Source organism: Petaurus breviceps, unplaced genomic scaffold, assembly GCF_028583685.1.
Source record: "Petaurus breviceps papuanus isolate PSGF00001 unplaced genomic scaffold, PetGlider_PUasm1.0 90654, whole genome shotgun sequence".
NCBI lineage: Eukaryota > Metazoa > Chordata > Mammalia > Diprotodontia > Petauridae > Petaurus > Petaurus breviceps.
Window position 1 is genome coordinate 1,184,112 of NW_027187301.1, and position 26,797 is coordinate 1,210,908.

The 26,797-nt window shown below is 42.6% G+C and overlaps 1 protein-coding gene across 2 annotated transcripts in view; it reads right to left on the reverse strand.

The window, feature by feature from the left end:
• SEMA5B (semaphorin 5B) overlaps positions 1 to 26,797 on the reverse strand; it is a 196,136-nt gene that overhangs the window by 14,357 nt on the left and 154,982 nt on the right. For both annotated transcript variants that reach the window (XM_069064937.1, XM_069064938.1), the window contains exons 7-13: positions 22,012 to 22,074; positions 21,488 to 21,586; positions 20,874 to 21,087; positions 19,148 to 19,433; positions 6,051 to 6,186; positions 4,688 to 4,895; positions 3,357 to 3,564 (exon numbers count right to left, since the gene is read on the reverse strand). In XM_069064937.1, coding sequence (XP_068921038.1) covers positions 3,357 to 3,564; positions 4,688 to 4,895; positions 6,051 to 6,186; positions 19,148 to 19,433; positions 20,874 to 21,087; positions 21,488 to 21,586; positions 22,012 to 22,074 — 1,214 coding nt within the window. The remainder of the gene's footprint in view (positions 1 to 3,356; positions 3,565 to 4,687; positions 4,896 to 6,050; positions 6,187 to 19,147; positions 19,434 to 20,873; positions 21,088 to 21,487; positions 21,587 to 22,011; positions 22,075 to 26,797) is intronic.

Consider the following 26,797-nt stretch of genomic DNA (forward strand, 5'->3'; position numbering starts at 1 on the left):
ACACCTCATTGGAAGGGAGGCCAGTGATGCAGGAGGAGCGTGCCAGGAAGATAACAAACAACAGGCTTTGAGAGGCCAAAGCCAGACCCTTCATTTTACAGGGGAGGACACTGAGGGCCAGAGAGTTGAAGTGCTTTGCTCAGGGTCACAACTAGCAAGTGTCTGAGATAGAATTTGAACCCAGATCTTCCTGGCTCCAAGTCAGGGACTTATCTACTACAACTCCCGGGTGATGAGGGCTATGACCAGGGTTGCACTGCAGTCAGCTCCACCTGGGCTCAAGAGAGACACCTGTTTAATGTTCAGCATGGCATTCATACCCCAGAAATCTGCGAACACTACAAATCAGGGTTTGATTTATTGTCTTGTGAATTGCCTAGACATAAGAAGGCGAAGGAGAAAGTGCATGATATAATAACTTATTAATAATTAATAATAACTGTTTACACTATAATAGATACTACAAACAATATTGTTACATAATACCAACATCATTGTATAATACGATAAATAATAACCAATGATTAAATAATTAAAACATTAATAATGCAGATTAAATTTAAAAGTATGTTGTGTGCACATTTTTTTTTCCTTTGGAGGGCTGATTGTTAACTTGTGGATACTTCTAACTGGATGTCCCAGAGACATCTCAAATTTAACAAGTCCAGAACTGAACTCATTATTGTTCCCTCCAAACCCTCCCCTCTTCCAAACGTCCTATTTCTGTCAAAAGAACCACCATTGGTAGGACCTATGGGAAGAGGGATGCTGCTGTGGTCCTCAGCCTTGTTACTCTGCATCCCCATCTGTAGCCCCCACTACCCCAAAGAGCCACATGACTACTGTTCACATGCCTGTAGAATCTGGTATATGGATTCACAAACAGATAGCCTCAATCAGAATTCTGACTCAGCCACCTAACACCTGAGTCTCCTAAGTAGAATGTAAGATGAGAGGGTTGTGCTCCGTGACTTCTAAGATCCCTTCCCATGTCTATGATCCCACACTACAGAAACCAGAGGCCTTTGAAGCATTGCAGCTTGTACATGCGTTTTAATACTGCCGTGGTAGTTTCTTTCTCTCCTAAGGCAGAAGCAAAACCTAACACAGTGCCTGGTACACAGTAAATGCTTAGTAAATGTTTGTTCCCTCGATTTGCAAAGTCCAACTCTTTATTTTACAGATGAAGAGCTAAGGCCTAGAAGTTACATGACTTATCCAGAGTTACACACTTGGAGTAAATGGCTTTGAACCCAGATCCCGTCCCTCCCAATCCAGTTCTTTTTCCACCATCCCATGCACATATGGTCATTTGGTACGATATATGATACATCACCTCTGTTTCCTGATCACTCACTGGTTGGTTCCTGGGTCTTGGCATGAAATGTGTGAAAAAGAAATCAACTTCCCTTGTTGTGGTAAATGATTTGCACTGATTAAACTTTTCCAAGAAATGGTGATTACTTTGAAAACATTCTTATTCACCCTGGCATCCGTTTTCCTATTTTTTCAGCATGAACAATTTGTTTAAATAGGCTGTATCGGAGCTGCAATGATTTACACATCTTTCTTCTGCTTGTCATCTTTTCTTTTAATATGGTTTTTCGTTTGATGTTTGCTCTAACTAGTCAATGATCTGACAACCTCACAGAAATTTGATTCTGAGAAGGACCAGGCACATTGATTCGTGCAAAGTGTTTTATTAGTTTTACTTTAACATAAAAATGTTTATCCTCTCTCTAATTACTTTGCCTTATGGGGAAAAAAGGCTGAGTCAATTGATGCAACTTTGTCCTTTGAGGTATTTTAAAGTTTATGTTCTTCTAGTGCTTTAATAGTAGTTTCATGTCTATTAAGAGTCAACCAGGGCAGCTAGGTGGTGCAGTGGATAGAGCACTGGGCCTGGAGTCAGGAAGACCTGAGTTCAAATCTAGCCTTAGACACTTGCTAGCTGTGTGACCATGGGCAAGTCACTTAACCCTGTCTATCTCAATTTCCTCATCTAAATGAGCTGGAGAAAGAAAGAAATAGCAAACCACTCCAGTATCTTTGCCAAGAAAACCCCACATGGGGTCATGAAATGACTGAACAACAATAAGAGACAGCCAGTTTCAGAAGCATAAGACTTAAGACAATTAGTAGGAGATGGTCCCTTCCATCTCTTGATCCAAACTCATATTTTCCAACATATTTTTACCACCCTCCCTGGCGCCCAGCTTTAAATCAACATCACAGGGTAGCAAGATATAGGTCAACTTAGTTTGGAAGAGCTTGGAGAGGTCTTTATAGAACTTACTTATTTCTTTATTCTCTTCAATGGATGTTTATGAATGAGAAGTAATTATGTTTGTAGTAGTGCATTTGCTTACATTTATTGGGAGCACTTACAAAGCAAGATAATTGAGTATTCCATTCCATATGATGTATCTTGTTGCCCTGATATACAAGAGGAGCCCTTGTCTGCCAAAAGCTCTGCTCACCTCTTTGAGAAATGAGATAGATGCTGATTCATTCAACTCTGTGAGGCAGGTACTGCTTCTGAGCTCCATCTGACAGAGGAGGAAACTGAGGACTACCTGAAAGTCACCCTTCCATTTTGCTGAAATTTATTTATGCCTTCATATTTCATTTCTATTTTATTTATAAATACATTTTTTCATTCATTATGTCATATATTGATAAGAGAATGTCAATATGGACAGGGTTAATCTCTTTCCATAGAGGATCAAATTGGACACATGAAAAGTGTGAAACTAATATTTGGAGATGGTCCAAGAGCTAAATGTTTTACAAATACTACCTCATCTAATCCTTACAACAGCCCTATCAGGTAGGTGCTGTTATAATGCTCATTTTTACAGTTGGGGAAACTGAGGCAAACAATTATCAAGTGACTTGCCCAGGGTTACACAGTTAGTAAGCATCTGAGGTTGGATTTGGACTCAGATCTTCCTGACTCAAGGCCCAGGATTTTATCCATTGTGCCACCTAACTGCCTAGCTAAAATTTATATATCGATTTAAGGGGCTTTTTTGGGAGGCAATCAGGGTGATTTGCCCAGGGTCACACAGCTAGTGTCTAAGGCAGGATTTGAACTCTGGTCTTCCTGTCTTCAAATCCAGCATTCTATAAATTACATCACCTAGCTACCTCCTGTTCGGATCTCAAAGGCCTGTCCCTCCCCCCTTTTACTGAGATGAAATGAATTCATAAAAGTAAACAGAATGAATTCAAGATGCCCCCAAACCTTAATGATAACAGCTGATAACATTTAGGAAGAAGTGGAAAATAAGGTCGGCTCCAGCTTGGTGGAGCTGAGGCCTCCTCTCCCCCCCCCCCTTGATACCCCGGCTTACCCCTGGGTGCGGTAGGCAGCGCACCTCTCCAGCGGGATCCTCAGCACCCCATCGCTGAGCCCCACGAAGAGCACCCGGGCGCTGTGGAGGATGTGCAGGCTCCGCAGGGGCTCTCGACGCCCAGGAGGCAGCACCTGCAGTTCTTCCAGGTAGCAGCCGCGGAGGCTGCGGCTGGCAGTGGACAGCGCCTTGAGGACCGTGCCTGACTCTGGGAGGGAGGCGGAGACCACCGTCAGATTCCACCGCTGCCTAGAACCTGAACTAGGGAAGGGGCATTGCCCAACGGCACCCTCTCCGCTCTGAGACCACCCGAGTGTGCCAATGAAGAAGGAGAGGCTGCCTGAGGCCAGGGGCTGAGGGAAGCCCATCCCACACCCACCCGCCTGCCTGCACACTGCATCTGTCTCTCATATAGACACTGCATCCTTTGGCTTTCCCCTAGGCACTCTGCCTTCTCAGGGGGAGACTAGGACTCAGAACTATGCCAATCAGATTTTTAACAAGTCTATTAGGGACTTTTCCTCATTGATTCCCAAATGCAGACATCACTGTTTGTAAGGGCACCAGAATCCAAAGCCTCATGCAGGTCCACGGCCCATTCTTTATGAATTCCCATAGGCCTGGTCCCCTAATCAGACCTCTCAACTCATTGGGTTCCAAGTTGACTACAGTCTCTCAAAATCACTGCTCCTCATGGATGTATACTGACTCTCAGTAACATAATACATTTTGTTCATTTGCTTCCTTATTCTCTCTCCCTTTCTCTTCTCTCTCATTCTTTCTTCTCCCTCTCCCTCCCTTTCCTTCTCCTTTCCTCTCCTCTCTCTCTCCCTTACCCCCTCCTCTCCCTCCCTCCCTGTCTCTCTCTTCCTCCCTCCTCCCTCCCCTTCTCTCTTTATTTCCTCCCTCTCTCCTTTCCCTTCCCCCTTCTTTTCTCTCCTTCCCTCCCTTTTCTCACTCCCTCCCTCTCTCTCTCCTTTCCCTACTCTCTTCTTCTCTCTCCTCTCTTCCTCTCCTGTCTCTCTCCCCTCTTTCCTTCCCTATCTTTCCTCCTCTTCTTTTTCTCCCTTCCTGTCTCTCTCTCTCTCCACTCCCTTTTGTTTCTTTCACTCAATCATTGCTCCCCACATATCACAAACACCCCTATCTGGGTCTCATTACCATTGAGACATGATTCTAGGTCACCCTCATTGAAGGAGCATAACAACACTCTTTAAACATTTCAAGGACATGGTTCATTATGTCAGACAGCCACACAAATGTTGCACCTTCTCTGCAAAGTCGTCTGCTTTCCCTGGAGATACTTAGCCTTAAAAAGAGGAGGTTCTCACCGGTGCCAATGTAAAGCACATGGTAGAGGGTGTCCTTGCCCTGCACGAGATCCACCACCAAGTGAGAGAAGCGAACACTATCCTGTGTGATGCAGGGGTCTGGGGTCACAGGCTGAACCACCTCACTCATCAGGAACAGACGCTGGGCATCCTGTAGACTCCTCTCTGTCAGGTTCTCATTGGGGCCAACATCACGCAAGGTCCCACACTGAGAATCATAAGTGGAGAGTCACACATGAATAAGTCCCACTCAGGACCCTCACAGTTATCCACACCCAGTCCCAAACCACCCCCCCACCTCCAGTTCCATGAATCACTAATATGGTCCTTTTTGAGACCCAAACAAGCCAGGGGTGGGGAAACCACCCTTTAACTGAATCCAAACTTCACAGAACAAATCCCTTAATAAGAGGATTTGTTCTGTGAAGTTTGAATTCAAAGGACTACACTTGAGGACCTACAGGGCCACGTGTGGCCTCAAGGTCACAGGTTCCCCAACCCTGACTAGCCAATCAAGATATATCAGGAAGATCCTGGATAAGTTATACAGTCTCAGTCCTGACCAGTTTCACCATAAATCCCCTTCAGCTTAAATGAAGTCTACCTATTGTCCCCAGACCCTTCGTGGCAATGATATCGTCCCACTGGTAGATAAGGAAATATGAGCAGGGGAAGATGAGGAAAGAGTGCCTAAAATCTAGGTTGGGGTTAGGATTTTAGGGAGGGGGTAGTAGGAAGAGGGGAAAATGCCTAGGGGCCTGAAAAATTTATCTGTCCTAGGATAATAGAGAGTAGGCTGCCAAAGGTTCTGTTGCCAGACCCATTCCTCTACTTTCTACAGACACTGAAGAGTCAAGCACCCCTATCCCCAGCCCTCTGAGCAGGGGCTAGAAATTTGGATGGGAGTCAGAAAATCTTAGTCCTAATCTTGACTCTGCTACTAACAAATTGTGAAACCTTGGACAAATCATTTCACCTCTCTGGCCTCGGGTTCCCCATCTGTAAAATGAGGGGGTTGGATTAGATAAGCTCTAAGATGCCTATAGAACCAACATTTTATAGGTCTATGATTTTTAAAGTCCCCCAACCAAACCAATTAATCTATTCCTCATTTTCTTCCCTACCAACTCCATTCCTTTCTTCATCCAGATGGGGGAAATGACACTCCCATCAAAAATGGGCATTGATGTCCCTTAGTAACACAGTTCTAGCCACCTTAGAATATTGACTTGCTGCAGTAAATTAAAAATGGCTCCTTCCCCATGACTCCCAACAACCACAGAGAAAGAGTTTAGGGATTGCATTTGAGGTGGGGGTGATCAGAGATGAGGGGTGGGAGTGGGAAGCAGAAGGGCAACCATACCTGAAAATTGGGGATAGGGTTGGCAATGGGGAGCCAGGCAGCCCTTGGATTCTCCTGGTAGCGGAAGGGGCCATTGAAGGCCTGGGAGATGGCACTGAGGTTGAAGGCGCAGACAGCAGAAGCAGCGATGCTATTTCTGGAAGGGAGAGGAGGTGAGTGGAATTCACTGCAGGATGTCTCCCTCTCCCCTTCCCTTCCAGGTTGGGATTAAAAGTCAACTGTGAGTATTTGGTTGTTCCAAGTCCTCTCCTGCCTACCCTACTGTTTCAGCATGGCAAGGTTGGGGTGCGTGGTGGGTCTGGGTCTTTGAAGGTCATGACAGTTCTGGCCAATGGAACCTGGTCCAGTGATGGACCATGTATCTGTCATGGGAGATCTTGGAGAGTGGGGGCTATCTTTCGTCTTTCTTTGTATCCTCAGCACTTAGCACAGTGCCTGGCAAATAAATGCTTATTGATTGACAGATACAAATATACATATATGTGTTTTATATATATGGATGTATGTACACATATATACACATATGTGCTTGCTTATGTGCATTTATCTCCCAATAGAATATAAACTCCTTGAGAACAAGGTTATATTTCTTTTTTTTTCTTTGTGTTGCTAGGGCCTAACACAATGCTTGGAACATAGGAACACACATAGTCTTATCTTGGAAGTTCTTAGTCAAAAACCAAACATACAGGATATAGCATAGATTTAGATCTGGAAGGGACCTCAGAAACCACCTAACCCAGTCCCCTCATCCTACAGACGAGGAAACTGAGGCTCATCACCAGAAGGCTGGCCACCGGTGGATCATGAAGGCTGTCTATATAGAATGCAGGGGTGACGCTCTTCACTGGGGGCATGGGCACCCATGCCAATGAGTATCAGGACTCTTTTCAATAATGCAGTACATGGCCAGCAGCACCCCCTGAGCTAGGCATTGCCCCATCTAGCCACCTCTGAGGAACAGACACAGTCCTCTCTGGAAAGTTCCCAGTCTAATGGGGAACACTTAGGCCAATCTCCTCACTCTACAAATGAGGAAACTGAGACCATGGATCAAAAAGTATTTAGTGAGGCCCTGTACTAGGAGGGAGACAGAGGTCATGAAATAGTCCCTGCCCTCAGGGAGCTTACACTATAGGTGCACAATGACACGAAACAAGATGGCAAGATAATTAAATGATAATTTTATGGTACACACTTCCTTGGGAGATGTCAACAAGCATTTACTAGTGTACTCTCTTAACTCTTGAAACGATATTGTATAGTTTTTTCCCCCATTACCTGGGCACAACACACACACACACACACACACACACACACACACACACACACACAGAATGGCAGCTAGAAATTTGTATGGGAGTCAGAAAATCTTAATCCTAATCTTGACTCTGCTACTAACAAGTGGTGAAACCTTGGACAAATCACTTCACCTCTCTGGGCCTCGGTTTCCCCATCTGTAAAATGAGGGGGTTGGATTAGATAAGTTCAAAGATGCCTATAGAACCAACATTTTAGAGTTCTATGATTCTTAAAGTCCCAGGGAATATCTGATGTTTTGTCTTTGTAGCCCCATTACCTAGCCTGGAGTCTTGCCTGGCATTTAATAAATGCTGGCTGACGTAAATCAAATTACTAAACTTCTACCTTCTACCAAGGTTCCCCAGCTGTTAGGGAGTAATATCCAGGGTTTTACCTTTTCACTTGGTTGAATATGAAGGGATGTGTGTGTGTGTGTGTGTGTGTGTGTCCATGTATAGGAATTCACACATCTTACCTTGGAAAACTGAAGTGTTTACAAATGAGCTGTAGGTGAGGAATGGGGAAGGATCTGAAAACCGTATCTTGGGAGAAACACTTATAGAAACTGAGGATATTTAGCTAAAAAAGAGAAAACTATGAGGAGACTGATAGCTATTCGCAAATATCTGAAGGTCTGAACTACAGAAGAGGGAGATGTTTTCTATTCACCTAGGACGCCAGATGATTGACTAATGGGTAGGATAATAACAAAATACCTAGTTTATATATATATATATATATATATATACACACATATAATATATACTTATAGTTTATATATACATAAATCTTTCTACACACACATTGTTTTGGTTGTTCAGCTGTGTCTAACTCTTTGTGATTCCATTTGGGGGTCTTCTTTGCAGAGATATTAGAGTGGTTTGCCATTTTCTTCTCCAGGTCATTTTACAGATGAGGAAACTGAGGCAAACAGGGTTAAGTGACTTGCCCAGGGTCACACAGCTAGAAAGTGTCTGAGGCTAGATTTGAACTCGGGAAGATGAGCCTTTCCATCTCTGGATCTGGCATTCTATCCACTGTACCACCTAGGGGTGTGTGTGTGTGTGTGTGTGTGTGTGTGTGAGCATATTCACTAAGCCACCTAGCCATCACATATAAATATATTCATATATTTTACATTTGTATATTTTTAGGCTGTATAAAGGACTTTCTACATATTATCTCATTTGATCCTCACAACAACTTTTGGGAAGTAGATACTATTATTATCCCCATTTTACAGATGAATAAACTGGGTCTGAGAGAGGCTAGGTAGACTTGCTCAGATCCCACGGCTAATAAATATCTGGTGCAGGATTCAAACTCGGGTCTTCCCCATTCCAAGTCCTCTGGTCTATCCTCCCCTGTGTCACTCAGCAGCCCATTCACCACTTTCCTAGTATCAGACTTTGATGGGTCGAAGGCATCAGAGATCATCTACTCTCCCCCCCCCACACACACATTTAGCTGATGAGGCCCAGAAGCAAAGTAAGGTATCACATTTGTGATTTGTCCTTTGTTCTCCAAGAGGACCATAACATCAGGAAGATGATGCCATGACTCGCCAGTGAATTGCATTTAAGTGCAAAGTCACCAGCCTCACTTTCTCCTCCAGAGCCATCTGGGTTCAGTGGCAAGACAGAGATCAGGATGAGTGAAGATGGCTCAGGATGCATCGGGAGACCTCTGTAACAGTAACTACTAAAGACAGAAGGCAAAAGGAAGATCTTCCCAATGAATCCAACAGCTGGTCAGCAGACCAGGCTGCCAAAGGAGGGACTGGGCAACCCTTCAAAAGTCTTTTTGAAAAAAAATTTATTCATTTTTAACATTTAAAAAATAATTTTGAGCTCCAAATTCTCTCCCTCCCATTTTAAGCCTTTAGTTGAAGGCTGGATTTTTTGGGTGTTGAAAGATGGGTTCCTCCTTGAGCGGGAAATTGGTTTAAATGGTCTCTCAACTCCCTTGCAACTCTAAAACTTTGTTACACTATGCTTCCATACAGTAAACAATTCATATATACGTCTATGATTAGAATTATGTATTTTATAGTTTTATAAAGACAAAATTAATACAATTTTTTCTAATTTTGTATCTATAATCAAAGTCAACATCAAAGGTTTTCCTTCACACCACATAGGGTTTCATTTTCATCCTACATGCATGTGTACGTGATAACTCACATGTTAAAAGGCAAAGGTCGAGGGCGACTAGGTGGTACAGTGAATAGAGCACCGGCCCTGGAGTCAGGAGGACTTGAGTTCAAATCCAGACTCAGACACTTAACACAAAACTCACCGTGTGACCTTGGGCAAGTCACTTAACCCCAAATGCCCTACCTTCCCCCCTCCAAAAAGCCAAAATAAAAAGGAAAAGGTCTTTGATCTGGCTCTTTGACCACTGTACCCCTTCTATTCCCTCCCCCCCAAGAACAGCCTGGGGCCAAAGCTCAGATCAGGCAGCCTGGGAGAGCAGGAAGAACACTGGACAAAGAGACTAGCTGTTTGCTAGCTGTGGGACCACAGACCTCTCACTTCAGTTTCCTCGTCTGTAAGATTAGAAGGTCGGATGGAATGATATCTAAGACCTTATTTATAGTGGTTCTCAAATCCTAGCGGTTTTTCCCCCTTGATGGCGTACCATCATTCAGGTCTCTTACTACCTTGGTTGTTTTGTTTTTCTAATATTTGCTTGCATCCTGATCTAAATCCAACTTGATCCTAGCGAACGATGTGTTTGACATAGTATTAGAGATAGGGACTGAACCTGGTATTTCACTGGTATTAGGAGCTCCCAGGTGAGGAAACTCTCTCCACCAATAAGGGCTGGCACATTCTCTGAAACTCATTATACCTAGAGAGCTACTTGAAACAGAGTTGTCAAAAAGGTCTATCTGGATGGAGTTGCCTTGGAATCAGATTAAAATGTAACTGGAAAATATTTAGCAAAATAAATAAAAAATAGAATCCTGTTTTGTTGTTATTCAGTCTTTTAAGTCTCTTCATGACTCCATTTGGGGTTTTCTTGGCAAAGATACAGGAGTGGTTTGCCATTTTCCTTCTCCAGCTCATTTTACAGATGAGAAAACTGAGGCAGACCCAGTTAAGTGACTCACCCAGGGTCACACAGCTAGTAAGTGTTTGAGGCCAGATTTGAATTTAGGAAAAGGAGTCTCCCTGACTCCAGGCCAGGTGCTCTATCCACTGCAACACCTAACTGCCCCAAAAATAGAATTGACTAGAGATTATGTTAACATATGGTTTTCTAAATCAATATGCAGACCACAGAGATCCTTGAATATGCTTTGGTGGCTCCTGTTTCTATTTGAGTTTGACACCACTGACCTAGAACACTAAAAGGTAAAGTGACTTGCCCAGGGTCACCCAGCCAGTGAAGGTCAAAGGTAGGCCCTAAATCCAGGTCTTTCTGACTTAGAAACCCACTCTCTACCACAACACTATGGTCTATTTGCTAGGGTTTTATTTAAAGTTTTTACATCAAAATTCATTCATGAAACTGGGTTAGGTCTTGAGACCATATTGGCCTCATAAAAGGTAAGATGCTCTCCTCCTCAATTATTGAGAATAATTTGTGTAGCATAAGTTTTAATTATCTTTAAATGTTTGATAGAATTCATCTGGAAATCTGTCTGCCCCAGGGTATTTTCTCTCTTCTTCCTTTGGTAGTTCTTTTATAGTACGCTCAATTTAATTTTTCTGAGACTTGGTTGTTTAGAATCTCTAGGTCATGTTCAGTTAATTTAAGTATTTTATATTCTTGTGGGTAATCACCTGATTCTTTTGAATTTGCAGTTTTGCTGAATATAATTGCATATAGGATTTTCTGATAATCCATGGTATTTTCTTCTCTGTTATGAATTCACCTTTATTCATTTTTTATTTTGATAATTTGATCCCTTCCCCTCTCTTTTTTTGGATCAGATTAGCAAAAGTTAATCACTGTGAGTACCTTCAGTCTAAACCACCCCGAGCTGCTTCCCAGCCTTAGGCCACATATTCCTATGGATTTTCTTCCTAAAAATAGGGCAAGAGAAAGGCCCAGACCTAAAATGATGGCATGGGGTGGAAGAAGGGAAAAAGAATAAGGAGTAGGCTCAGTGAGATCAGTATCTGGGCGTCCGGAGGCAGGAGAGGTGGCTGAATTATTGCTTGATTAGATGGCTGGGTAGTGCAGGGGATACAGCGCCAGGCCTGGAGTCAGGAAGACCTGAGTTGAAATCTAACCTCAGATACTTAACCAGCTCTGTGCCCCTGGGCAAGTCACTTAACCCTGTTTGCCTCAGTTCCTCATCTATAAAATGAGCTGGAGAAGGAAATGGCAAACCACTCTAGCATCTCTGCCAAGAAAACCCCAAATGGGGTCACAGAGAGTCAGATATGACTGAACAACATCAGACAGACTCTGCGTCTTAGATCTATGGCTAGAAGAAAGCCATAGAATCGTTCCCCTCTCCCACAGTAACTCCCCAGAATAATAATTAATATCCATACAGGATTTTAGTATCGACAAAGGTAGGAGGTGTGAGAATTATTATCCCCAGAAAAGGAAACAGGTTTGGATAAATTAATGTTTGGTTCACTGTTATATAATTATTAAGTGTCTGAGGCAGCACTGGAACTCTGGTCTCTTGATTCCATGTCCAAGACTTTTTGGACATTGCCTGGTAATAGGAGGAGCTTAATAAATGCTTGCTGACTGATAAGCTGAAGCTGTTCCTGAGCCACAGTGCACACCAAAACCATCCTGACAGGTGTTTGATGTGACAGGTAATAAAATCCTGCAGGTTCACAGGCTCGCCCCCCTTAGGGACTGGTTCCCGACTGACTGCAGCTAAGAATGAAATACCTTTGTATTTGAGGCAAAAATCTCCACCTCACCCTGTCTTTTATGCTTCTCCATATGTTGCTGTCTGGACCCCGCCTCCAACCCTGTCTACCATCTGTTTCTTACTTCTGCTTGACCCTGTTTTACTTCTGGATGTTGGTTTCCAACTTGTGGCTTTCCAGAGCTGTGCTATAGGCAGCTAAGTGGCACAGTGCACAGAGAACTGGGCCTGGAGTCAGGAAAACTCATCTTCCTGAGTTCAAATCTGGCCCCAGAAATTTAGTAGCTGTGTGACCCTGGGCAAGTCACTTAACCCTGTTTGCCTCAGTTTCCTCATCTGTCAAATGAGCTAGAGAAGGAAATGACAAACCACTCCAGTATTTTTGCCAAGAAAACCCCAAATGTGGTCACAAGGAGTCAGACACAACTGAAAAGTGATTGAACAACAAAAGACAAGCTGTGCTCTCAGCCCTGAAATTAATCTTTGCCATTTGCTACCAGGTGACCTTAGGCAAATCCTTGTACCTTCTATTTTCTTCATGTGTAAAATGAAGGGGTTGAGAGATTCCAAGTGATCAATGATGAAACATGCTGCCCATCTCCTGATTGAGAAGAGATGGAACCAGGCAAGAAAATAACCATATTTTTAAAAACATGACCAATGTGGGAATTTGTTTTGTTTGCCTATGTATGTTTGTTTAAAAAAAGGTTTTTTACTTTTCTTTTTTTTCCCATAGAGAGTTGGATTGGTGAGAGGAAGGAAAAAAAACCAGAGTTTTGTTAGTTGAAAAAAATGTAATTGGGGCGGCTAGGTGGCTCAGTGAATAGCGCACCAGCCCTGGAGTCAGGAGGACCTGAGTTCAAATCTGACCTCAGACGCTTGACACACTTACTAGCAGTATGACTTTTGGCAAGTCACTTAACCCCAATTGCCCTCCAAAAACCAGAAAGAAAGGAGGGAAGGAAGGAAGGAAGGAAGGAAGGAAGGAAGGAAGGAAGGAAGAAAGAAAGAAAGAAAGAAAGAAAGAAAGAAAGAAAGAAAGAAAGAAAGAAAGAAAGAAAGAAAGGGAGGAAGAAAGGGAGGGAGGGAGGGAGGAAGGGAGGAAGGGAGGAAGGAAGGAAGGAAGGAAGGGAGAGAGAGAGAAAGGGAGAAGGGGTGAAGGGGGAAGGGAAGAAGGGAGGAAGGGAAGAAGGGAGGAAAGGAAGAAAGAGAAAAAAATTTAATTTTTTAAAAAATAAAGAGGCTACACTAGGTGGCCCATGCAGTCCCTTACAGCTGTAGACCTATGAGACTATGAGACTACATTATTTTTTTTTTAAAAGGAGGCTTTTTCGGTGTCTCCAAGTCACATCCAGAACAAAAATCTTTGTCAATCTGGTGTCTAGAAATCCTAAACAATGACAGATCTGATAAGACTCAGGCAGTCTTTGGTCCACAATCATGTGTCTGCCCTAGGAAGGTAGTGAGGTCCAGCAGGAAGATTTGGAGTCAGGAGAGGGGGTCAAGTCTTGGCCTTGTCCAGATTGAAACAACACTGGACCTGGGTTCAAAGGGAAGAAGCCTGGGCCAACAGAAAGACCACCACACTTAGAGTCTGCAGGATCCGAGTTTGAATCCTAGCCCAGCCACATTCTTGCTGTGGGAGACTGGTCTCACTAGGTGACTTCCCTAACTTCCCCGGACCTCAGTTTTCTCACCTATAAAATAAGGGTGTGAACTAGATGGCCTCAGAGGTTCCTGCAATCTTGGTATCTATGGTACTACAATAGTAAGCATTAATATTGCATTTTAAAGTTTGCAAAATGCTTTATGAATGTATATCTGTTCCTCAACAATCCTGGGAGGTAGATTCTATTATTGTCCCAATTTTACAGATGGGGAAACTGAGGTATGTAGAGATGAAGTGACTTGTCCAGGGTTACACAGCTAATTAAGTATCTGAGATAAGTATCAAACTCAGGTCTTCTGGACTCCAGGCCCAGTGCTCTATCCACTAAATCCAACACTAAATCCCACATACTTATTATATGTGTGGCCATGGGTAAATCAATTAAGAAGTCCTCAAGACTCCAATTCATTATCTGTAAAATGGGGATAATAAAATGCTTTTTAAAAAAACTCATTTTTTTGCATTTAAAAAAATTTTTTTGAGTGGGATAATAATGTTAACAACCTATCTCCCAGGGTTATTGTGAGAAAAGTGCTTCGAAAATACCACAAATGAGAGTTCTTCATAATAAAATTAACTGATGAAGCTATGGTTACTGAAGGAGGGGATAGCTTCATCCTCTCAGAATGGCACTGTTCTGCCACTGAAACTATGAGGGCACCTGATGACCCAAGCTTCTTTTTTGGCTCTAATGGAGAACATGGTGCATATATTCACACAGCTCCCCTCCTAGTGAGGCTTGGGCAGTTCTCAGAAGGATAACCAAGCTATGCTGTGTGCTCTGCATGCCCCTAGGTGTGTGGAGAAAGCCAGCCCCCTCAGCATGTCCTTTAATTCCCAGTGCCTGCACCCCTAGCTGGTGCTGAGTAGACTTCCTAGTAGCTGAGCCAAGATTTCACAAAATCCTTCTCTTGTGAATTCTTGGGTATTTTATCATCTAAATCATCAGTGCCCAACTCAAATAGAAGGGGTGGGGGAGGCACTATACCCCAAGGATCCTTATGGGTTACCATAAGACTTAGAAAACCACATATTAACATTATCTATGTTCTGCTGTATTTTTTATTATTTTAGTAAGTTCCCAATTATATTTTAATCTGGTTTGTATTAGGCTGCAGGGGGCATATTTGACACCATCAGTTTTCAAGATACAGTCTGGGGATGCCTCAAGGTCAAAACTATTTCCATAAGATCCCTTTTCCAACTACCTATCTATTTGAGGCTGGATTTTCTTCATACACTTGTGATAGTAATGGCATTTAAAGATTCCCCTGTATTGGCTTAGTTTTTCAAATTGATTGTGTTAAAACCCAGAGCTTGTTAATCCCACCTGTGGGATGGACTTGTTGACTTGAAAAGAAAGTCCTGAACTGAGAGGAGCTGGTGACGTAGATTTGGAGAGACAAGAGAGAGGCAGAAGATCTTTTTGGAAGCAGCACCTCGTGGAGAGAGACAGAGACTAAGAGAATTGCTGGTGGCCGCTTTGAATTGCCCTGGACTTTTGAGACCTGCCCCCTGAGCTGCCAAGGACTGAGGAGACATGGCTGTTTTGCTGGTACTTTGTCTGTCTGTTTTGATGTTCTTTTGCCAGATTTGTCCACTGGTGAAAGACAGTCCTGTTGTTGAAGAAGTCCTGGAACCTGGCTTTTGGTTAAGAAGCCCTGAGACTGTCCTGCAGACAGAGAGTGAATACTGTCCACTGGTGAAGGACAGTGCTGTTGTTGCAGGGGTCTGGAGACTGTCCTGCAGACAGAATGAATACTGTCCACTGGTGAAGGACAGTGCTGTTGTTGCAGGGGTCTGGAGCCTGTCCTGCAGACAGAGTGAATACTGTCCACTGGTGAAGGACAGTGCTGTTGTTGCAGGGGTCTGGGAGCCTTTCTGTTGGTTCAGAAGCCCTGAAGAAGGATTTTCTTGTTGTATGTTTACAGAAATCCTGGGAGAGGGCTTTGCTAATGTGTTCAGGGGTTCTAGGGCTGTTCTACAGACAGAGGATAAATTCATGAAGGGATTGGCAATGTATCTTATGGCCTTGCTAAGCCTCATCTCCCCAGGAACTAAGATTGCTGAGAACTTGCCTCATGTCAAGATGAAGAAAAGACCTCCATTTGGGTATTAAGTGCTGTGTTTAAACTTGATGTAACTCTGGGGTAGATTCAATTGTGATCCAGGGGTGGGGAACTTTTGACCTTATGTTTGGAAACTAATCTCCATTTGAGAAGAGGGGCTTTGTGGTGGACTTAATTAAGGTATAGCCTAGGGGTGGAGAAGTATTTAGAATAGAGACTTTGTAATTGATTGAATGATTGGAAGGTCCTGGGGTGGGGTAGTCCTTGGAGATTATTTAATCACACTTAGAAAATGCTGTATTTGGAATGATGTCATGTTTTGATCCTCTCTGTTCTTGGTTGGTCACTGAATAAAATGGAGAGCACCTATGCTGGTATTCTGAACCTTGGGAAGTTGCCTTTCCTTGGCATTACATTACAACACTTCAACCAGAAAAAAAAAAACATATTGCAACAGATTAAATGCAAAAGCAGCTAGGAGAATCCAGCTGCTTTCTATGAAGCCAGACAGTATAGAGATTTGCAAAAATAATGCCACTCTTCTAATTGTTCTTTGTTTTGGAAACTATAATTTTTTTCATAAAAAATGGTATGTAAACATTTGAATATACAAATGGATTTACCATTGTTATTTTTAGATGAATTACTATTTTGAAATTTTATCAGTTTTAATGTTAATATGGTAAATATTGATAGATACAACTCACATAAACCAAAGCTCTTTGGAGTCCTCAATAATTTTTAAGAATATAAAGGGATCATGAGACCAAAAAAGTTGGAGAATCCACTTGTCTGAATTAATCACTATAACTTCCCTGATCACTTTTTACCATTTGCTTTGATACCCATGTTGGTTTGCTATTCATGATGAATTTTTGTGTAATATAAGCATTTTATGGCAGGGAATGAAGCTTTTGCTGTTGTTCATTCTGACTCTTCGTGACTCCATTTAGGGTTTTCTTGGCAGAGATAGTGGAGTGGTTCGTTATCTCCTTTTCCAACTCATCTTGCAGATGAGGAAACTGAGGCAAACAGGGTTAAATGACTTGCCCAGGGTCACACAGCTAATAAGCATCTGATGCCAGATTTTAATTCAGGAAGATGCGTCTTTCTGACTCCAGCCTGGCACTCTATCTACTATGCCACCTAGCTGCCCTAGGGGAACTAAATTAGCCAAGATTAAATTAATTGTTACCCTCTTGTCCTGGGACACTCTTAGACTGAAAATATCTGATGTGTCAGTTAGATATAATTCTAGCCCCAATAATCCTCTTGAAAATAGGAGACCAAAGGAGTGATCATGCAGGTACCACCCCTGGTTCAAAGGTCTCTCAGCTTATCAGCAATCACAACTCTCTCTCTATAGTCAGCACAGACATGCTGTCCTTCAGGGAAACTGTTCAAGCCCATCCCTTTCACCTGGGGAGAGGGCTATATTATAAACACAGAGAGTGTGCCTTTTCATCTTGTCTGGGCTAGGATCATCCTAGGTTCTGAGAACAGTATTACCTTTTGGAAGTTCAGTCAGCATGGAAAATCATAGGATCTAAGAGTGAAAACAAACATGAATGGAGGTCTAATCCAACCTTCCACCTAACGTGGGATCCCCTCTACAATATTACTAGCAGGTCACTATATAAGTTTCTCCTTGAAAAGTTCCAGTGATGAAGAGTTCACTGATATACAGGGTAACCTCTCTCATTATTATATAGCTAAAATTCTCCCTTATAAGATGCCCAAATCTGTCCCTGAAACATCTACCCATCAGCCCTAGTTCTCCTCAATGGAATAATAGAGAATACATCTACTTCTTCCCACAGGCACAGATAGAAGCAGAATAAGGTAGCAAAAATAGCACTGGGCTTGGAGCCAGGGGACCTGAGTTCAAATCCCAGCTCAGATATGCCTAGGGGGGAAGGAAATGGCAAACCACTCCAGTGTCTTTGCCAAGAAAACCCCAAATGGGGTCACAAAGAGCCAGACACGACTGAAGCGACTGATCAGCTTCACCTCAAAATCCATCTGCATCCTCTTCCACTCTAACTTCTTTTCCTCTCTGCTGAAGAGGTGCCCCTTCTCCTTCCAATCCCCTTGCCCCCCACTTGTACTCTTGATCCTGTCTCTGCCCTTCAGGGACCTCCTGCGGCAATGCCCATCCATCTCCTCCTATTTCCCCCTTCACACCGACTGGCTCCTTCCTGTCTGCCTACAAACATGCTCAGGTCTCCCCCAGGCTAAAAATAGCCTCTCTCAGTCCTGTTATTTCCTCCAACTACACGTGTCTCTTTTTCTTCTGCCAAACTTCTCCAAAGAGAAGTCCATCGTCACTGCCTCCATTTCCTCACCACCCACTTTCATTCTAACACCTTGCAATCTGTCTTCCATTCCCAAACACTGCTACTAAAACTGCTCTCTTGAAGGCTGCTGGTGACCACCTAAATACCAAATCCAAAGGCATCTTCTCAGCATTCATCTCCTTAACCCATGTGAAGCAAGGTGTGGTACAGAGAGCACTAGCTCAAGAAGCTAAAGGATCTGGATTCAAGTCCTGCACCAGGTGTGCGACCTTAGGCAAGTCACATGGCTTCCACAGGCCTCAATTATCTTACTTGTTAAATGAGAATGATGCATTCTAGGTCCCTTTCAGCTCAAGAACCACTCCATTCTCCTTGAAATGTTCTCCTCCCCTGGTTTCCATCCTGGCTCCCTTCCTCTCTCTCTGACTCTCCCTTCTCCTGCTCAACATCTAGTACTGACCCTTCTTTTCCTTTTTCTATAATCTATTCCTCAGACATCTCATCAGTTCCCATGGCTTCAACCATCCTCTTTATGTAGATGAGTTTCAAATTGACATTCTACCAGGACTGTCTGACTTGTGGATAAAGAGAAACTCAGATGCCAGAGGGCTGGGTGAGGCAGCTAGATGGGAATAAAGTCTTGGGCCTGGAACCAGGAAGACCTGAAATCAAATCCAGCCTCAAACAATTACTAGCTGTATGACCTTGGGCAAGTCACTGAACCTCTGTCTGCCATAATGGGGCCTCCCTCCCAAGGGTGTTGTGAGGATCAGATGAGATAATATTTATAAAATGCTTAGCATGGTACCTGACACATAGTAGGAGCTTCATAAATGTTAGTTTACTCTCTCCTTTCTGTTAAGGGTCACAGAGTAAGATCAACAGTTTAAAAGGTCAGTGGTGGAGGAACTCACACGTTGGTGGTGAAGACACCATAGACTAGGTCCTGCTCAGGAAGATGGAACGCGCTCTGGAGTTCATTGTAGTAGAATGGGATTTCCCCTGGACGGGAGCAGTTCAAGCGCGCCTTCATGAAGGTGGTCCACGTGTCCTCCAGCAGGAAGCGCCCCCCCACATCATTCTTGCACACGCGGGCCACACGTGAGTAGACGGTGCGCCCACAATCGTGCTCAACAGCGTTCTCGCGCAGGAAGAAGTAGGCAAAGAGCCCAATGTCATAAGCAGCTACAAAGTTTGGCTCTGGAGGAAGTTCAAGGGAGGAAGAGGAGAGAAATCAAGCAGGTATCAAGAAGAAGGGGGTAGGGATGAGGAGGGCACATAGATTATGGAACGACAACTTATTATAGATCTGGAACTAAATATTATATTATAGATATAATACAGGTACATATACTATATTATATTATAATAACATAAGAAAATTATATAATAGTATATTATAATATAATACTATATTATAAATATAATATATTATAGCTTTAGAGCTTGATACTATATTACATTATATTATACTATACTATATCATTATATATTATATATAATATTATAGCTCTATAGTGAGATAATTGTATATATCATATCATATCATATCTCTAGAGCTAGAAGGGACCTCAAACCATTGAGTCATTTTACAGATGAAGAAACTGATATCCAGGGAGGTTTAAATGATTCGTCTAAGATCACACAGTAGTAACCCCCAACATGAGAATTTAACCCAATTCCTCTGACTCTGGAGCTAGTGCCTTTTCCATTGTGCCATGCAGCATTCTGATAGAAATCTTGCCACCATCCCAGCATCCCAAACTTCCCCAGGATAGTAAGTTAGGAGCCGTCAAGGTTCCGAGGCTCATATCACCAACCTGAAACAAGCCACACAGAGGACAGTCCTAATGGTAGGAAAGGAAAAGGGGAGAGAAGGAGCCCCTTCCAAGCTTCTTTTCACAGTGCCTATCACAGTGTGTGGCATACAGTAAGTGTTTAATAAATGTTTGCTTATATAAGGAAAGACTTAGCTACTCTGATCAATACAGTGATCTATGATAATTCCAAAGGAGCCATCATGAAAAGTGTTAGCCATATCCAGAGAGAACTGATGAACCCTGAGAGCAGACTGAAACATATTGTTTTTCAATTTTATTTTTCTTGCCTTTTTTTTCCAACACAGCTAATATGGAAATGTTTGGCATGACTTCACATGTATAATTGAAATCATATTGCTTGCCTTCTCAATGCGTGGAAGTGGGCCTGGGGGTGGGGGTGGGAAAAAATTCAAATAAAAAAAATGAATGTTAAAGTATATTTAAAAAATTTTAAATGAAAAACAAAAGAAATTAAAAAATAATCAATGCTTTCTTGCTTACCTCACATTGGTATCTTTCTGAAAAGATTCTTTCTAATACGTCTTTGAATATTGCTCTCCCCATTCTTTGTCCACTTTCTGACCTGGCCAACATCCAAAATGCTGAGCTTGAAACTTGGGTCCCTGGTGCCATCCCAAACATATCCCAATCCATAAGCTGCCCATCTCTGAATATCAGTTGTGGTTTTTTGTTGTTTTGGGGTTTTTTTTGGTCAGGCGTTTAAAAAGAAAAATCTACATATGTGTGTTCCTCAAGCAGGTAGGAAGGATCAGAAAAGGGAGCAGTGCACCCACTCTCAGGGGCTGGGGGCTATGTATACCATTAAGCCACTTGGAGTTATACTGAGCAGTTCGCAGAGGTGGGCCGCTGCCCAGGCTTCGGTAGATGGCAGGGTCTCGGCCAGAGAAGTCGATGACAGTGGCAGCATACAGCTCACCCTGCTCGGAGATCACTGCAGTGGAGTTGTGTCGGGGGTCATAGGGGCATCGGGCCACACCATTGATCTTTTCAATCATCCGGCTGAGGTTCCCTGCCTGGGAAGGAAGTGAAGAGGAGGAGACAAAGAAGAGAGGGTATTATGGGAAGGATTGTGGGGAACAAGGGGCTTCCCTCTGGTCCAGGGGTGGTGGTTATGAGCTGAGTCTTTTCTTTCTACCTTAGTTTGGTAACTTTCCTCTGATCTTGTGCTTATGGGACCACCTGAACCACCTTGAGGCCCACCTTGGTTCCTCCTCCCCATATTGCTTCCTCTAGGTCCATGCTAACCTTTGTAGTTTGTCACTCGGGATCACACTGGTTTCTTCTATCTCCAGGTGATCAATCACCCAGGTAGAGGACCCTAGCTGGTGAATTTCCCCAACCAAGAAACAGGCGAATGGACTCAGGCTGGGATATGACTCACTTATCCATACCCTCACCTAGAAAACCCCTCACCTGTCTGCTGGAACACACCGGAGAGAAAGCATTGGTGCCACATGTGAAAACCTTCCTGCCAGACACAATCAAGACCCGAACATAATTCTGACACTCCTCCTAGGGTAGCAGGGTAAGGAAGAAAATCCATTAAGCAGTCAATCAAGCAGTAAAAGCATTTATGAAGCAGCCATCATATGTGAGGCACTCTTCAAAGAGGTAGGAAGATTGACAAAATCTCTGCTCATCTCATCTGGGTGGGGGAGGGGTGGTTCGGCAGTAGGGATAGTCCTCTAATTCATAGACCACCATGAGTCTCGGAGAGATTTAAAAACATCTGGCTACATAAGTAGCACTGTGGATTTTTTGTCTCATTGATCCTGCTTTTCCAAATGCCACCGTCTTTTCCTCTCAGATCTCCTCCCCCATCTGAGGCGTCATTATACCCCTATTTTGAGCCCCTGAATGTGCAAAGTATCCTTCCTAATCCCTGGGCCGGGGGGGGGGGGGAGGAGAGATGCCCAGAATTCAGCCAGGCCACATACTTCAGTCTTCCCTTTGCTTTGGCAGGACTTTCGTGTTTCCTCATTGGAACTCCACTCTGTAGCCTGGAGAAGGAATAGAAAGACATCCCAGTGCGTTAAGTCAGACAATAGCCTAGAAAGGAGAGGGAAATTAGGAGTCTGATGCTACTGGAGGACCCCCTTCAGTCTCCCAGCTGTAGAATATGAAGGGAGGTTGCAAAAGCTTCTCCCTTGAAAGCTTTTATTTTGTTTTTAGAAGTGGGAAGGCAAGGCAATTGGGGTTAAGTGACTTGCCCAAAGTCACACAAGTGTCTGAGACTGGATTTGACCTCAGGTCCTCCTGACTCCAGGCAGGAGCTCTATTCACTGTGTCACCTAGCTGCCCCCTTCCCAAAAGCTTTTAAAAATGAGAAAGACAACAGATCAGTATTTTGTCAAAAGCTATGAACAGAAAAAGAAATAAATAGTCAACAGTCACATAGAAGACTACTCTAAATGACAGTAACTAGCACTTACACAGTGCATTGAGGTCTGCAAAGCTCTTTACGTGTTCTCTCGCTTGATCCTCACACCAATTATGTGAGGCAGGTGCTTTATTATCCCCATTTGACAGATGAAGAAACTAGGGCTGAGAGAGGTTAAATGACTCATTCAGGGTGACAAAGTTAGGAAGAGTTTGAGACAAAATTTCAACTCATTCTCCTGAATTGAAACAATTTAGATTTCATTTTAACCCCAGAAAACTGGCAAAGATGATTTTTAAAGACTGAAAGATATGTTAGAGAGGGTGTGGGAAGATATGTAGATGAATACAATGTCTGTGGAACTGTAAACTAGTCCAATCATTCAGGAAATCAATTTGGAATTATATGAGAAAAGTCATTAAACTTCTCTTACTCAAGACTTAGTGATTCCACTGTGCTTATAAGTGATCTTATAGACTTATGTACATAGACCTATGTAAACAGACCTAGATGTACATAGACCTATACCCCAAGGGGTATGGGAGGCCCTCGTGGAAGCAAAAAACACACAAGGAAACTGGGAAAAAACCGAACAGGTGCCTGTCTACTGAGGAATGGTTGAGCAAACTGTGGCATGTGAATGTAATGGAATATTATTGTGCCATAGAAAATCCCAATAAGAATTCAAAGAAACATGGAAAAGATTTGAATAAAGTGATTCAGAGGAAAGGAGGCAAGCCAGGATAGACCAGTGTGCACAGAGACAAGATGTAAAAGGCAGGCAGAGAAGAATAACCACCCTGACTGGTATGGCACCTGCACCCGGGACAAGGCATTCATAGTGAAGGGGCAGACCTGGAATGCCCCATGGCCAGAATCGGCTCACTTAGGCACCTGCAGGACACTGAGTCGGGAACCATGTTTGCTTGGAGTGGAGAATCGTGCAGTGTTTTCATGTGGGAAGCGTGATGACGTGTGGGGGATGTGGGGGAGTGCTATGAAGTGTGTGCTGGGAGGGCAGGGTTATAGAGTCTCTTTCCTACTGAAGGTGTGTGTGTGTGTGTGTGTGTGTGTGTGTAGGGAGAGGCAGGGAATGCTCACAGTGAGGAATGTTACAGTGAGTGTATAGAGGACAGAGATCGTAGGGTGGGTGAGAGAATTTCTTGCTAAGGGAAAGATGTGGCTAAAATGACCATGACTCTGTTCTGAATAGGTTCCAGAATGAATAAATTCTACAGTGACTGAACAAAGACACTTTTTTTTTTGGTGAGACAATCGGGGTTAGGTGACTTACCCAGGGTCACACAGCTAGTAAGTGTCACATTTCTGAGGTCAGTTTTGAACTCAGGTCCTCCTGATTCCAGGGCTGGTGCTCTATCTGCTGTACTACCTAGCTGCCCCAAAACTCTTAAGGGAGTTAAATTCCATGACTAATTAGAGGATTCCATTTTCTCTTTTTTATTGTTGCCCATTAAATAAACATTTATTAAGCACTTGTATGTACTACACAACATTTATTGAGCACTATCTTAAGTGCTGGTGAAGATACAAAGTTTAGAGAGGACACAGAATTTACCCTCAGGGAGATTATAGTCTTCTTTGCCTTCATCTTCTTCCTTCTCCCCACTTTACAATTTAATCCTTGTTAATCATTGTTGTCGCTCAGTTGTGTCCAACTGTTCATGACTCCGTGGATAATAGCAGACCAATACTGTCCATGAGGTTTTCTTGGCAAAGATACTAGAGGGATTTGCCATTTCCTCTTCCAGGGGATTAAGGCAAATAAAGGTTAAGTGACTTGCCCAGGGTCACACAGTAGGAAGTATCTGAGGCCAGATTTAAACTCATGAATGTGAGTCTTCCTGATTCTAAATCCAGCTCTCTATCCACTGTGTCATCTAGGTGTCTGTGTACTAATAGGGGTCATCAACAAACGCAGGACCATTTGGGGTCCTGACAAATATTATCAAGTTGATACCATGTTTCTATGTACTTGGGACATTCAGCAGCCTTGGGAAAAATGACCAACATTTTGCTTTGTAATTTGACTTGGTTCTTCTTGGCTTCTCTCTTAAAATGTACCCAGTTCTCCCCTTTTCTTATACTGTCCCCTCAATACCTTGACCACCATTTTTATTCCCCTAAGAAAGCTCCCTTGTACTGAGCTACAGAAACCCTAACAGAAACAGAAGGGGCTTCGGTGTCCCCTGCATCCAAGACATAGAGAGTAAAGGAAGTTGTGCTAAATCCCTCTAGCCCACCTTGATCTCTCCCCTCTCTAACTCCTATTAAATTAGATTTGGAGTCTGAGGACCTGGGTTCACTTCCCAGCTCTGTCACTTACTACCTGTGTAAATCTGGACAGATTACTTAACAACACTGGAATGAGGAACAGGGGATAGAAGAGATCATAAAAGATACGATGGACAATTTCAGTTACATAAAATTGAAAAGCTCCTGTGAAAACAAAATCAATGAAGCTAGAAGAGACACAGTTATGAGGAGAAAGGAAACTTTATAGCAAATATCTCTGCCAAAGGTCTCAAAAATAAGATAGATAGGGAATTGATATAAACATATATGAAAAGAGGCATTCCCCTATATATAAAATGTTCAAAAGACACAAACAGGAAGTTTTTAAAAAGAAAAAGGCAAGCTATCTGAAGCCATATGAAAGAATGATCCAAATTAGTAATAATAAGGAAAAGGAAAATTGAAGCTACTTAGAGGTTTTACCTCTTACACCTCTAAGACTGGCAAAGATGACAAAAGATAAAAATTATAACTGTGGATAGGAAGGAAAGACAGGAAAGCTAATGCCTCACTTGTAAAGCTGTGAAATGGTCCAACTGTTCTGGAAGATAATTTGGAATTATATGGGGAAAAAAAGTTAATGAATTATGCATACCCTTTGACAAGTGTAGTGTTGCTAAGCACTATCCCCACAGAAGTAAAAGAGAAATTTTGTATATACAGACATATATGTGTGTATATAATATGTATTTACACAAATGTGTATAGATACATATGTGTGTAACATACATGGTATTTCTATAACTACACATAAATACATATTCATACACATTCATTTGTTTTTTCATTCATTCATTTGTAGTGGCTGTTCCACAAACAATACACTTCATATCTTGGCTCGGACATTTTCTCTGGCTGTCCCCCATGCCTGGAAAGCTTTGTCTTTTCCTCTTCCATTACTGACATCTCTAGCTTCTTTTAAATTCCAACAAAACTCCACTTTCTATAGGAAGCCTTCCCCAAACTCTCTTAATTCTAGTGTCTTCTCACTTTTAATTACTTCCTATTCATCCTACTTATAGCTTGCTTTGTATCTATTTGTTGACTTATCTCCTCCATTAGATTGTAAGCTCCTTGAGGGCAGGGGCAGTCTTTTCCCTCTTTTTATATCCCCAGAGATAAGCATAGTGCTGGGCATATAGTAAGTGCTTAATAAATGTTGACTGCCCACTGAGACATTACATAAATAAGTAACATTTGCATTTAATGAAATGATGAAAGAAATGATGAAAATGGAGAATTCAGAGAAATGTGGGAAAGACTTAGATGATTTGATACAGAACAAAGCAATCAGAATTAGGAGAATAAATGACAAGCTGACCACAATAGTACAAAGGAAAACAACATGGAAAGTTCAGAATTCTGATCAATGCAGTAGGATCAGGACTTCAGAGGACTGATGGCAAAGAAGGACTATGGGGGTAGAATGAAGCATGCATTGTCCAATGGGCCCAATATGTTCATTGATTTTGCTTGACTGTCCTTATTTATTGATGGGAATAGGAGTTAGGGAAAGGGAAGAAAAGTCATTAGGAAGTGACAGTGAGTATTCTTTTTAAATCATCAATAAAATATTATTTAAAAAATCAAATACAATGAGGAAGTTGGACTACAAATGACTTCAAAGGTCCCTTCCAGCTCTAAATCTGTGAACTCGCGAATGGTAGAATCAGGCAGCCTAGCTCTTTATTACATGCTGTCTTACGCTGTTCTCCAGTTCTGCCTTGTTGATCTTGTCTCCCCATCTGGGCTGTCAGTACGCCTATCCTTTCTTTTAACAAATGGAGAATAACTACAGTGTAAGGTCACAGGGCCTCTCAGGCTCAGTCACACTTTTAATGCTATTTTATTTCATTAGTTTGGGGGACCGTACATTGTGTGGGAGTACTCTGGGGTGTGTGTGATGTGTTAAACAATGCTCAACAATAAAACATCAAAAAAATTTTAAATAATAAAAATCTAAAAAACAGCAATCAGATGGTTAGCTCCTTATGGGAAGTGGTCCTACCTTATACATTCTCTTGCATCCC